Genomic DNA, 13747 nt, shown 5'->3' with positions numbered 1-13747 from the left:
GGAAGCTCTGGCATGGGCTGGTCCATGAGGTCACAAAGAGTTGGAGACGACTGAAGGAATGAACAGCAGCAGTATTTATTTATCTAAAAAACAAAATAAAACACCCCAACAAGCTTTTTAGAGATGTATAAACTACCAAAACAAATAACTACATCCTGTCCACTACAACTAAGTGTTCATTCAAAAGAATAAAAAGAGATTTCACTAAGGGAGGTGTACTTTTCTTTTGACGAGCTGTTCTTTCTTATTCAGCTCAGGCCTCAGGACAATAATGTAGCATTTGGGGAAGAAGATGAAACTCAGCAAACCACCACTGGAAGTTAAGATAGAAAAGATCTCCACAGCTACCACATATTTCCCCTTCGTGCTGAGATAGACTGGAGTAAAAGATAAGCACACACAGCAAAAGAGGAGCATACTGAAAGTGATGAATTTAGCTTCATTGAAATTGTTGGGTAACTTCCTGACTAGAAAGGCTATAGTAAAACTGGCAATGGCCAGGAAGACCATGTAACTCAAAACACAGTAAAACATGGTAACAGAGCCTTCGTTGCATTCCAATACAATTTTTTCATCTACTGAGTGCATGTCCAGATCAGGGAATGGGGGATCAGTTGCCAGCCACATAACACACAAGCCTGTTTGAATTAAGGAACAGGACAAAATAATGGCATTGGCCAGTTTTTTACCTATCCACTTCATTAATCTGGATCCTGGTTTGGTTGCCATAAATGCTAAGAGCACTATGAGATTTTTTGCCAATACACAAGAAATCGCAACTGAGAAGACAATGCCAAAAGCAGCTTGTCGGAGGAGGCAGGTCATCTTCTTAGGCTGGCCAATGAATAGCAATGCAGAAAGGAAACACAGAAAAAGGCAGAAGAGAAGGTTGTAGGTGAGCTTCTCGTTGTTGGCTTTGACAATGGGAGTGCTACGGTGTTTCATAAATATCCCAAACACCAGAATTGTCATCAACAGAAAAGAAAGAGTCAAAGAGGTTAAACCAATCCCCAATGGTTCCTCAAAGGATAAGAAGGTCACTACTTTGGGAATGCAAGCATTCCTGTATTTGTTTGGATAGTGATCCTCATGGCATTGAAAGCAGTCGGTCATATCTGAAAAAGAAAAGATGCACTATTACTTAATGAAACTTATTACATGGTCAATTCATTTCAATGTAAAACTCAATAGCTATGGTTTTTTCAGTTTCTGAATCTACATCAGCATCTGGTGAGATTGATAACCACGCAGTAGAGATGCCCACAAGGAGCCCCCAGTGGCGCAGTGGGTTAAAGTCTAGTCGTGTTCAACTCTGGGGTGTGGTGCTCATCTCCATTTCTAAGCCGAAGAGTCAGCATTGTCCACAGATGCCTCCAAGGTCATGTAGCCGGCATAACTGCATGGAGTGCCATTACCTTCCCACTGAAGCAGTACCTCTTGATCTACTCACATTTGCATGTTTTCGAACTGCTAGGTTGGCAGAAGCTGGAGCTAACAGCAGGAGCTCACCCCATTCCTTGGATTCGAACCACTGACTATTCTGTCAGCAAGCTCAGTAGTTCAGTGGTTTTAACCTGACTTGCCACCAAGGGCTTACAAATAATTGAGTATGTTGCCTAAAAACTGCTCGTACAATAACAACACCAACAACTCCTCATTCCGTGTCTTCTTCAGAAACTTTTCAGGAGGAAGATTTGAATCTTGTTAAGATTTGAATGCTGTTAAGATATACAACTATCCTTGTAAATCATTTCATTTATTTCTCCATTTTTTTCTTTTTCTTAAAAGCTTGCGCCATCTACTGAATTGTGGGAAACCCAATCAACTCACTGCTCTGGGGATATTGTATCAGCAATCAGTCAATCAAATGTATTTTTCTCTTAGTTTGAAGGAATCTTTTCAGACCTCTTCAGTGTGTCTCCCCACTTTTTTTGGTCAATCAATCTAAATAACATGGGGTCATAAGACATATGTCTCCCACCCCATACTAATTCCATATCATTTTTGTGCATGTTGAAAGGAACCACTACCATCTACGAAGCCCTATCAGGACTCATCTGTTTATTTCCTTCTGTTGTAACAACTGTCTCTTTCAACAATCAGGGACATCTAATCACCTCTCAACAAAAGATTGCTCCAGGCACTTCCAGGCTGTCAAATGCTAATCAAGGTGGTCAGTTGAAACATTCACACCTAGCTCCAGCAGACAAGAGTCCTTTGTCCCACTCTGGTCTTTCCACGGATATATAAACCCATTTTCCTAGTTCCAACAGACCTCACTACCTCTGAGTATTCTTGCCATAGATGCAGGCAAAACGTCAGGAGAGAATGCCTCTAGAACATGGCCATATAGCCCGAAAAAACCTACAACAACCCAACTGTCTCTTTAACTTTGAAAGCTCATCTGGACTGTATTGGAATTATTGCAGTCAGTGGGATGTTGTAAAGTAAAATTCTCACCAATCTGATCAGAAATCTTTCCTTTTGGACATGGAATGCAATTATAGCAGCAGAAGACCACCCCTTCTTTCTTTTCTTTGTGGTAACCAGAGTGACATTTGTCATTACACACAGAAAGGAGCTGTACCTAATTCACCAATGATAAGAATGCATGAGATTAAGGTTCAGAAAAGAATGTCATACAATGAAGAGATGACCAGCATTTAACCAGTACTGCTGTTTTTAAAATTATTTTCAACTTTGAACACCCTGGATCTTGGTTTGTGGGCAGAGGGACAAAAACGGAGCATTCCACATTTTCCAGGTGCCATACTGCAGGGAAAGAGAGATGCACCTACCTTTGTCATCCTTTCACCTATGTAGCTACAGCTATGGAACTTCAAAGAGGTCCAGGCCCTCCTTGGGGCACCCCCTCTTTTCCCCTTTCTTTCTCTGATTCATGTGAGCACCTTTGAAAATGTCCGTAATGGTGCCCAAGTACAGCTATGAACTTTTTGGAGTCTATGAATCTATGTTGAGGAATTCTTATATATTATGGATGGCACACTTTGGGGATATTATTAACATTTCTACTCAATAGTTACATTCTTAATCTTGATTGCATTCCATTCTTACCAGTTCAATCCCGTTGTGCCACAGAATACCAGATGCATTAATAATTAATCCTTGGCCTACAGGAGCCTTTGGATCTATGCTTCCGACCTTTATGCTGACAAAAGAATGGTTTGGAAGTGTAACCCAGTTTATTACATCAAAATCTGTTATTAGCACACCATACTGGTCAAAGGAAATCTTGTCTCCAGCACTGTTGTTAAAAGAAACGTGCTTCAGAAAACGATGGAGCTGTATTGGGGAGGAAAGATATATGTGGGTTTGTTTAATAAAAAGATGAAAATAGAAGCCAAATCTGTTTCTTAGCTACATACCAGCCTATATCCTGTGTATTCTTATAAATATCACCATGTTTACAGGGTTTAAAATCCCAGCTAAGTCTATTCAACACCTTCCAATATACAATATGTCAAAATCACCCAGTTGAAATATTCAGGGATAGTCTATTCAGGAGTTTCCCTGGCTCAACTCACAGAATGTACATGTACTGGCATGGTTGTGTCCCAAAGCCTTTTCAAGGTCTATATGGCTAGTCAGGCTTTAAATTTTGTGTGTGTGTGTGTGTCAGGAGCAACTTGAGAAACTGCAAGTCGCTTCTGGTGTGAGAGAATTGACGGTATGCAAGAATGTTGCCCAGGGGATGCCCGGATGTTCTGATGTTTTACTGTCCTTGTGGGAGGTTTCTTTCATGATCCCGCATGGGGAGCTGGAGCTGACAGAGGGAGCTCAACCCGCTCTCCCCAGATTTGAACTGCTGACCTGTTGGTCAGCAGTCCTGCCGGCACAAGAGTTTGACCCTTTCTGCCACTGGGGCTCCTGCTGGCCAGGCTGACAGCACATCAGTACCATAGTCCTGTTCTTATGAAGTCTTCTGCTGCTGTTGTTTCAGCAGCCAGAAGCAGATCCCTGGCAGATCTTTGCTAGCAAGGTCATTTATGGTGAAGTCACAACAAGGCACCTATCCATGTGATCACTATAAGCAATATTGACAGCAAGTTTCTGCCAGGGAACTGCTTTTGAACAACGAAACAGTGGTGACTTTTGGCTTCAGATCCAGCTGTCCACACATTCAAAATACTGAGGGGCGTTCTGCAGTTTCCTGGAAACTCTGGAGGAAATTGTGGTGGTTTTTCTTCCTCCTCCTCCTCCTCTTCTTCTTCTGTTTATTTATACCCCATTTTTTCTCTCCACAAAAAGATTCTTCTTATGCCAGATTAAAGTATGGAAGTAGCGCTTATGCTACAAAATTGAATGTATTTTGTGTGAAATGTTTGCAGCAGGTTCAAGGTGGCTGTTTTATTTGGTCCATGTATCACAGGGCAAACTACACAAGGTAAAGTACAGAGGGAAGATCATGTATCTTAGAACCTCTCATTCTACACATGCAAAATTACCCTGCAGAAGGGTTTTCACATAACATAATTCACATAACATAATTCTATCATACTGTTGCTCTCCCCCATTGGACATCTCTACACTGTTTGTACCTAAAAGGGAATGTATCTCCTTCTATGAACCATCAAGGAGGCTAAGATCATCCAGGGAGGCCTTGCTCTTGGTCCCACAATCCTCACAAGTATGACTGGTGGGGATGAGGGACAGGGCTTTCCCAGTGGTGGCTCCTTGGATGTGGAACTTCCTCGCCAATGAAATCAGGTCAGCCCCCTCCCTCCAGTCCTTTCAGAAAAAAAAACTTAAAACATGGTTGTGGGACCAAGCATTCAAGCAGTAGATGCAGCAACTAGAATGAGAGTGATTTTATGTGACCAGCAATGGTTTGACCTTGGACTATGATTCTGAACGGGGAGAACATTTAAATGAATGTTTAATAACTTATTTTAACTGTTGCTTTAACTGTAACTATTTATAATTTATGTGCTGGCATAAATTACCTGTTATGGAGCTGCCTTGAGTTCCCCTTCGGGGGTGAGAAGGACGGGGTACAAATGCGTGCAATAAATAAATAAATTTGGGATAATACCAAGAAAGGCAAATGCCCAGAAGTCCAAATGCCCAGAAGTCCTTGAAGAAACCGACTTCTTTTATGCTAATTGTCTTAACTATGGAGGGATCTCTGGCCACTGAATGTTTGCAACAGCTCTAAACTCAACTATGTTAAGGGTAAAGCAGAAATCAAATGTTTTACTAAATCATATTCAATTTCATCTCTGTGTGTTTGTGTGTCTGTGTCTTTGTTTCTATCAGTTTCTCCCCATCATACGGATTATCTGTAAATGTGTGGTAGTTTGTATTGATTAAACTCATGATTTGTCCATATGTGTAAGGTTTGTTAATATTGTAGGGCGCATCTACATGGGTAAGAAATCATGATACTGGTGCAAAGTGCAGTACTCCACAGCCAGGCATGTAGCCCAGGGGGGGCTTGGGGGGCTTGACCCCCCCCCCCAAATTCTCATGGTGGTCTGCGATAAGGCCTTACTGGTGCATTATTTAACCTGTTATGTTTATTCATATCATGATCTGATCACCATGCTCAATATATCCCATATGCATGGGGGTATTGGGGCAACGATACAAATGCTTTGCTAGGGTAGACCCTCTTTCACTCAGACTCAGCCCCCCCCCCCCCCCCCCGGAAACAAAATCCTGGCTACGGGCCTGGCCACAGCATCCATTGTTTGCCTCTGTCTCACTGCAACAATGGGGTGGAAGCTGGAACATCCAGTGGGGGCAACCTGGCCCAGCTGGATGACTACCTTTATCTTGGTTGCCTTTTAACCACTGTTGCTGTGGCCATGGAGCTCAAAAGAATTCTTGGTCATCCTTTGGTATGATTGCTGACATTTGCAAGAGCACACATGCTACTTGTATTAGGAATGGGCCATCTGGCTATCTACCATGCTCAAGGGATATAAACAACATGAGAAGACATGACATTACCTTCCATGGCTCTTGCTTTAGAAGTTTTCTCCTCTGTCCACATCCTCTTCTGGACTGACATGAATACATGATCTGCAGAGCATGGGCTACAGCATAAATAGCATTGTAGATCGTGTAGCTGTGCCCGGCAATGTGTTTTTTAAAAACAAACCTAAAAAGGTCATACTGAGTCTCTTCCCCATTCGACATATCTATACTGCTTGTGCCTAAAAGGGAATTTGGGATAACACCAGGAAAGGCATTTGCTGAGAAGTCATTGATGAAATCATCTTCTTTTATGCTATTAGAATATTTTTGAATAAATGGTTGAAATCCTGGTAGTTCTTTAGAATGGACAGCAATTGAGAGAGCCCCTTGAAATACTGGTACATCATCTCTCCATTTCCCCATATTACTATAATATTGTAATTCCAGCTGATCTGTCAGAATCCATACTTTACCACTTGACTTGTGCATTGTTTCTTTCATGTCAGACAAACCAATGTACCAAGTGAAAATCAACACAGAATGAGGATCTCCAAAGAAGACAAAAACATTGGCAGAACTTGTCATGATTCTCTCGGAGACTTGTGCTTTAAATTTTTCAATGGCTTTATACAAGCCTCTCCCAAACTGTGGGATTGTGTCCAAGAAGGCAAAACAAATGCCATGCTGGGAAAATTCTGGAACCACAACCTTAGGAATCCATTCTAAATTCACACCAACTGAAGTAAACAATCCAATCCATGTCCACCTGAAATGGAGAAGTAACTGGAGAATCCCCTTGTACTGTTGGGCTTCATTTGGGACCATTGGATAGCGGGGAAGTGGTTGATTATCATCCATCATTGCTGAACCATACAAAAGCTAAAGATATGTTGGTAATGGAAGGATAGATAGAATGATTTTCAAAATGAAATACATCCCCTATTGTACTTTTTTTTTTTCAACCACGGGCTACAGTGTGAGAATATCAGGTAATGTCATTGTCCATTTTAACTCTAACTCTACGTTTTTAATTGCTGCCTTTGACATTTGCCAGTCTTCAAGCCAGCTTGGTGTTAGCTGCTTTGACTTCAGTGGCATTGGTCTAGAGTACCCCCACTTCAAATAAGCATTACCATTCTCAATATATGAGTGTGCGGCTACACTATGGAATTGTTGCAGATTGCCACCACTTTAACTGCAATGGCTCGATGCTTTGGACTCATAGGTGTTGAAGTTTTGCAAGCCTTCTCTGCCAAAGAGTGCTGGTGCCTCGCCAAAATGTGATTCCCATTATTCTTTAGGATTGAGCCATAGCAGTTAAATTGGCATCAAGCTGCATTAATTCTGCAGTGTTGATGCATCCCTGTGTCCTTAGCCAGACAATTTAAATACCTATAAATAAAAATTAAATAAATATAAATTAAAATGTAATGTTCATTAGTGAGATTAAAGTAACTCAAAAACCACTGGATGAATTGACACCAAATTTGGACACAATACACCTATCAGGCCAACAAGTGACCATCACGCATAAAAAACACTGAAAAACACAGTGGAAGAGGCTTAAAAAGCCAACAAATAAAAACTACATTACAACACATGCGCAGAACCACATATATGCAAACACACATATATACAAATATATACACACACAAAACACATAAACATAGACTGGGCCACAGCAATGCGTGGCAGGGGATGGCTAGTAAATTATAAAAAATGAAGGTAATAAAAGCTGAGTATTTCCACTAACAACAACAACAACAACAACTTTATTTTTGTATGCTGTTTCCATCTCCCCGAAGGGAACGAGCCAGATCAACATGGTTAAAATATTGCATATTAAAATATCTAAACAACAACAGAAAAAAGAAAAACAACAACATTATAACAAAATATAAAGACAAAACATCAAACCAATAACCAATGAGCTCAACAATAATAATCAATTTCTGGGCACGAGAAAGAGCCTATTAATCAAAAAAATAAAATAATAGTAGAGAGTGGGCAGATCCAGCCACCAAATCCAAATCCCAAATCCAGCCACCTTTGGGAGAGAGTTCTATAGACTGGGACTAGCCATTGAGAAGGCCTCAATAAATATGCTTGTGATGGTAGTTAGTCTGAAAGAAAAACGTCCCCTTAGGATCTTATAATGTGTGTACAGCCTCAGCCTGTACCCATACCATATAGGGCTTTATAGGTCATAACCAGCTCTTTGTGCTTGAAAGCAAACTGACAGTCATTGAAATTGCAACCAGCCCATGCAGTTGACCAGGGGTCCTCAAACTAAGGCCCGGGGGCCGGATACAGCCCTCCAAGGTCATTTACCCAGCCCTCGCTCAGGGTCAACCTAAGTCTGAAACGACTTGAAAGCACACAACAACAACAACAACAACAGCAGCAGCAATCTTATCTCATCAGCCAAAAGGAGACCCACACTTCCCACTGAAATACTAATAAGCTTATATTTGTTAAAATTCTTCATTTTAATTATTGTATTTTAAGTGGGGGTTTTTGCACTACAACTAAGATATGTGCAGTATGCATAGGAATTCATTCATGTTTTTTCAGATTATAGTCCGGCCCTCCAACAGTTTGAGGGACTGTGACCTGGCCCTCTTTTTAAAAAGTTTGAGGACCCCTGCAGTTGACTGTCTGAAGCATATGAGTAAAACATAACAAATGGGCATTGTCTTTCCTCAGGTTTGATCCTGTACTTAAACAGGTCATAGTGTTCATCTTCTAAAAGTAGATTAGTCAAGCAATGACATCAAAACTGGAAGACAAGGAACAGAGAACAAGAAGTTGTCTTCTTCAACCTTCCAACACAATAGAACCAAAAGGTCTGGAAATCCATCAAGAAACACTGAGTGAAACAAACAGCAATTGAGAAGTTAAGGAAGATGCTTATGGACAGCTCCATGGAATCCAGGGCTGCCCCAGAGCAAAATACTTTGGACCGGCCCCAAATTTTGATGACTATGTAGACGAGTCCCCAGAAGAAAGAAGGCCAATTGATTCTATACAATATACCAAACGCTAAAGAAAAAGACACAAAGTATAATATTTGCATTGCACATATACATCTTACCTGAGGAATCTTATAGATGTCCAGAATATATTTTATTTGTTGGGAAGATTCCAAGTCAAGTCCTTCAACGACTGCAATAAGATTGTCTTCAGTATCACACTTGTAGTTTGGAATAAACCGATTCTTTGGAGAAATTAATCGCATTGCAGCATAGTAACTCCACTTTGTGTTCGCATGGCTATCATAAATATGAAATCCCAGGGAGACATTGGGCAAGATGTTAAGATTCTCATTAATCTCCTTTATGGCAGATACAAAGGCAAGGATGTTTTGGCAATTCCGAGTTGTTACACTGCAATGAGATTTCCGCTGCATGTCACAAATATTTCCTGCCTTTTATAACATTATCCTTGCATAAAATAATTGCACTACAATGTGCATCATTTCCATTACTTTAGCAATACAGTGCTCATGTGACATTATTCACGAGAGAAGGTAATGCAGCACAATCACCAAATCCAGTACAAAATATTTCAACAATCCACTATTAGAAAACTTGTCAACTATAATATTTTTGCAGTATAAGTCTTGGTTGTAAGAAGAAAATTAACAAACTCTTTAGTCACTTTTACACTCCAACCACAATGCTATTAACTTTGCCACTATTAACTAACCACTATGCCAGCACTAACTGCCACTCTGGGGCCAGAGTGAAGAAGGGGAGCCTGGAAGACAGTTCCACCATGTCTCCTGGGCCATCAGTTGGGAGCCGCTCCCCCCAGCAACAATATAGTAATATATAATACTAATATTGTGCTGTGCTAACAATATAATATATTGTATTGTCGAAGGCTTTCATGGCTGGAATCACTGGGTTGTTGTAGGTTTTTCCGGGCTATATGGCCATGTTCTGGAGGCAATTTTTCTCCTGACGTTTCGCCTGCATCTATGGCAAGCATCCTCAGATGTAGTGAGGTCTGTTGGAAGTAGGAATATATAAAGATATATAAACCCATTTTCCTAGTTCCAACAGACCTCACTACCTCTGAGGATGCTTGCCATAGATGCAGGCGAAACATCAGGAGAAAAATTGCCTCCAGAACATGGCCATATAGCCCGGAAAAACCTACAACAACCCAATATAATATATTGTATACTTATATAATATTGATAATAATATTATAACATAATACAATATAATACTACTAATAATACGATATAATAATAATAATACGATATAATAATGTTACATGTAATATTACTAATAATGTTGCAGTATAGTGGTATAATACAATATAGTAATATATAATACTAATATTGTGCTATGATAATACTTATAATATATTGTATGTACATATAATATTGATCAAAATATTGTAATACAATGTAATTCTACTAATAATACAATATAATATAATAATAATTATATATTTTATATTACATGTAATATTACTAATAATATGTACCAAAATAACTATACTGCTCTCAAGATTGCAGTATAGTGGTATAGTACAATATATTAATATATAATACTAATGTTTTGCTACGCTAACAATATAATATATTGTATGTACATATAACTTGTAAGCCGCTTTGAGTCCCTTTCGGGGTGAGAAGGGCAGAATATAATTATCTTACATAAATAAATAAGTACTTTTGCCTTGGGCAAACAACATTGTCTCAGGTTTTCACATATGGCTGTCTTCATTGACACCAGAGTTTCTCTAAGAGTATACCTCTGAATCTGGGGTGTGTATAGGAGGGTTTTTAAAAATAAACAATTGCCCTTACTGTCAACCCGCATTACCTAATGGACTATAGGAGGCCAAGGCAGTGCACTTGACCCAATATACACTTATGATACAAGATATACGTTTGTGTAGAGGGTTAAAATTCTTACAAGAAATCTTCTGACTCTATCAGATCATGTGCTTCTGCTGAAGGTTTCAGAAAGTTGATGTGATGAACAAGGCCACCCAAGAGCAGGTCTCCTGACTGAAGATATCTGTTCAAAATGAGTTGGTCATTGATAACCTGACACTGACCCACATTTCCTTTACAAACCATGGAAGGCAGCAGCAGCAATAACAGCAACATGATTATTATTACCATCCTAACTCTAAGCACAATTATAGCTTTCATGATTACCACAACACCCAGATATGAATATATTTCTCAATAGCTTGAAATTTTCAGTGTAGCTATTAATTCCCAGACAAATAGGAGATTCCATCCAGTCCCTTGCTCTGACATTGAATGCCTGGAATATATTTATACCATTCTTTCTTTTTAGTTTGACATAGTCCACTGGAACTCTAAAGGAAGGTTTGAAAGCAACAGAATTAATCACCATAATTTGGTAATTATAACATTATTTGCTAAAATGAAGATATCCCCATGCTGAATGCAAGGCTGTTATTTATGAGCGGAGGCATTATTTCAGAGTTTGTTGCAATGGTAGAGGGATTCTTTCTTAACTTTCTTCCTTATTGTTGCCTCCAAACTCTTCAAAAATTGGGTTGTGCATTTTCTGGGCTGTATGGCCATTTTCCAGATGCATTCTCTTTTGATGTTTCGCCTGCATTTATGGCAGGCATCCTCAGAGGCTGTGAGGCCTGTTGGAAACTAGGAAAATGGGGTTTATATATCTGTGGAATGTCCAGGGTGGGAGAAAGAACTCTTGTCTGTTGGAACTAGATGTGAATGGTTTAATGGGCCACCTTATTTGGATTTAATGGCCTAGCAGTTTCAAGGTCTGGCTTCTTACTGCCTGGGGGAATCCTTTGTTGGGAAGTGATTAGCTAGCCCTGATTGTTTCTTGTCTGGAATTCCCCTGTTTTTCAGTGTTGTTCTTTATGAAGATGTATTGTCAAAGGCTTTCATGTTTACTGTTATTTACTGCTATGATTTTAGAGTTTTTTTAAATACTGGTAGCCAGATTTTGTTTATTTTCATGTTTCCTCATTTCTGTTGAAATTGTCCACATGCCTGTGGATTTCAGTGGCTTCTCTGTATAATCTGAGCAGTTCAGTATTTCTGTGTTCGCAAATGATGGCTGTGTCCAGTAGGCTTGGGGGCTTTGTTCATTAATTTCGTAATTCGTTATTAATTCGTATTTAAATTAGCTTACGATCCAATATTGAGCCATGCAGGACTACTGTGAGGAGTAATTAAAAATCGAAACAATTTTTCCAATTTATTTCGTATTGTTTCGAAATTGTTTCGTAATTGTTTCGTAATTATTTCCGTATGTCTGGTGCAAGTTTTATAGTTGTTGTTTGTTTTATCAGTGATAAAAAATAAATTATCACATCAACAGTCAACAACAGAGGGAGAGGGAAGCTTCAGAAGTTCCCCCTGTCCCATTTGGAGGGTTTTTTAGCATATTGTGCAACTGCGTCCGCCATTAACGAATCGATTCGTAATTTTACGAAATTTCATATATTTTGAAAAATTTTAAAGGGAAATTTCGGAATTCTTTTAAAAAATGAAACGCAAGGGCCCCCCTAAAAACGAAACGAGTTTAGAACCAAATTTTTCCGTAGTTACCCAAGCCTAGTGTCCAGGTTGGTTCACTGAGTGCTCTTTCTTCCACCCTGGACATTCCACAAATTTTCCTAGTTCTGAACAGATCTCACAACCTCTGAGGATGCCTGCCATAGATGTGGGCAAAACGTCAGGAAAGAATGCTTTTGGAACATGGCCATACAGCCTGGAAAACACACAACAAGCCAGTGTTTCCAGCCATGGAAGCCTTTGACAATACATCTTCAAAAATTGTCCAAGTATCATCCTACCTTGCACTTTTTAATTGTCTATGTGTGTTTTACCTCATATTACAAGAAGTTGGGGAATTCTCCAGAGCAGCCCCCTACTCCATGATTAGTGCGGACTATATAAACTCTAATTCAAACTGGGTCATTGTCCATATGGATAGGTGCTGCTGCTGTCCTTGTGTAGCACTCCTGTTGGCAAGGCAGACTGCTTTGGAACATTGCTGGATGCATTTGCTGACATCAGCAAAGGTGCCTGCATGACTAGGGAAAGGGAAATGGGTTGTTCTCTCTTCCTCCCTAGTCCTGAGGATGCCTTTGCTGCTGTCAGTAAGGACACTCAGTGTTGTCTAGATTCTCTGGGGCTCCATGACCATCTGAGGAAGATGACAATGGACAATCATGGTAAGGTGCCAGTCAGTGAGTCCAAAGCAGTGTTGGCTTAGCATGGACCCTATCCTGCCATTACTGTGGAATGGAGCTTGGCAATGAAGCCACCTCTGAAGGTAGTCTAAATTTAATGGAAGACAGCTGAGGGTATGTCTACCTGTATCACTGCCTGTCAGGAATAGACAAGTGTCAGTGGCAGCCAAGCAAAGTGTTGCAAGCGGAGGCCTGGCTTTGGAGGCTCTATAGAAGAGGAAAGCCTCAGCCTTCCACATCTTAAAGGTCCATTCACCATTCAGGAAGAGGCTGCTTCACAAAAAGCCCATTCCTGTAGTCAGGATGGCACTGAGAAGAGAGGACACAAGGAGAGGCTCCATGACCCCCTCCCCAGCCCCTCGTATGCCATGCTTTATAAAAACCAAGGGATCAACAGAAGGAGAGTTTCTTGGAAAGGCTTGATAGAACTACAGCTGGGATACTTGGTAGGATGAGGAGTCTTCAGCTTTATAAGCTTTGACAGTCTATGATTACTATTTATGGCCTGGACAAGTAGTATTTATTTATTTATTTATTTATTTACAGTATTTATACCCCACCCTTCTCACCCTGAAGG

At 40.1% G+C, this 13747-nt stretch overlaps 1 protein-coding gene across 1 annotated transcript; it reads right to left on the bottom strand.

The window, feature by feature from the left end:
- Positions 1–204: 204 nt before the first annotated feature.
- LOC132779513 (vomeronasal type-2 receptor 26-like) lies at positions 205–9178 on the bottom strand. The gene is made up of 4 exons (XM_067470506.1): positions 9035–9178; positions 3076–3303; positions 2461–2587; positions 205–1115 (listed from the first exon to the last, which is right to left on the bottom strand). Exons 1-4 carry the CDS (start codon positions 9176–9178, stop codon positions 205–207), a joined length of 1410 nt encoding a protein of 469 aa, XP_067326607.1.
- Positions 9179–13747: the final 4569 nt, after the last annotated feature.

The sequence above is a fragment of the Anolis sagrei genome, chromosome 6 (assembly GCF_037176765.1).
Source record: "Anolis sagrei isolate rAnoSag1 chromosome 6, rAnoSag1.mat, whole genome shotgun sequence".
NCBI lineage: Eukaryota > Metazoa > Chordata > Lepidosauria > Squamata > Dactyloidae > Anolis > Anolis sagrei.
The sequence above is the reverse complement of the archived record's forward strand: the minus strand, read 5'-3'. Positions and strand labels throughout refer to the sequence as shown.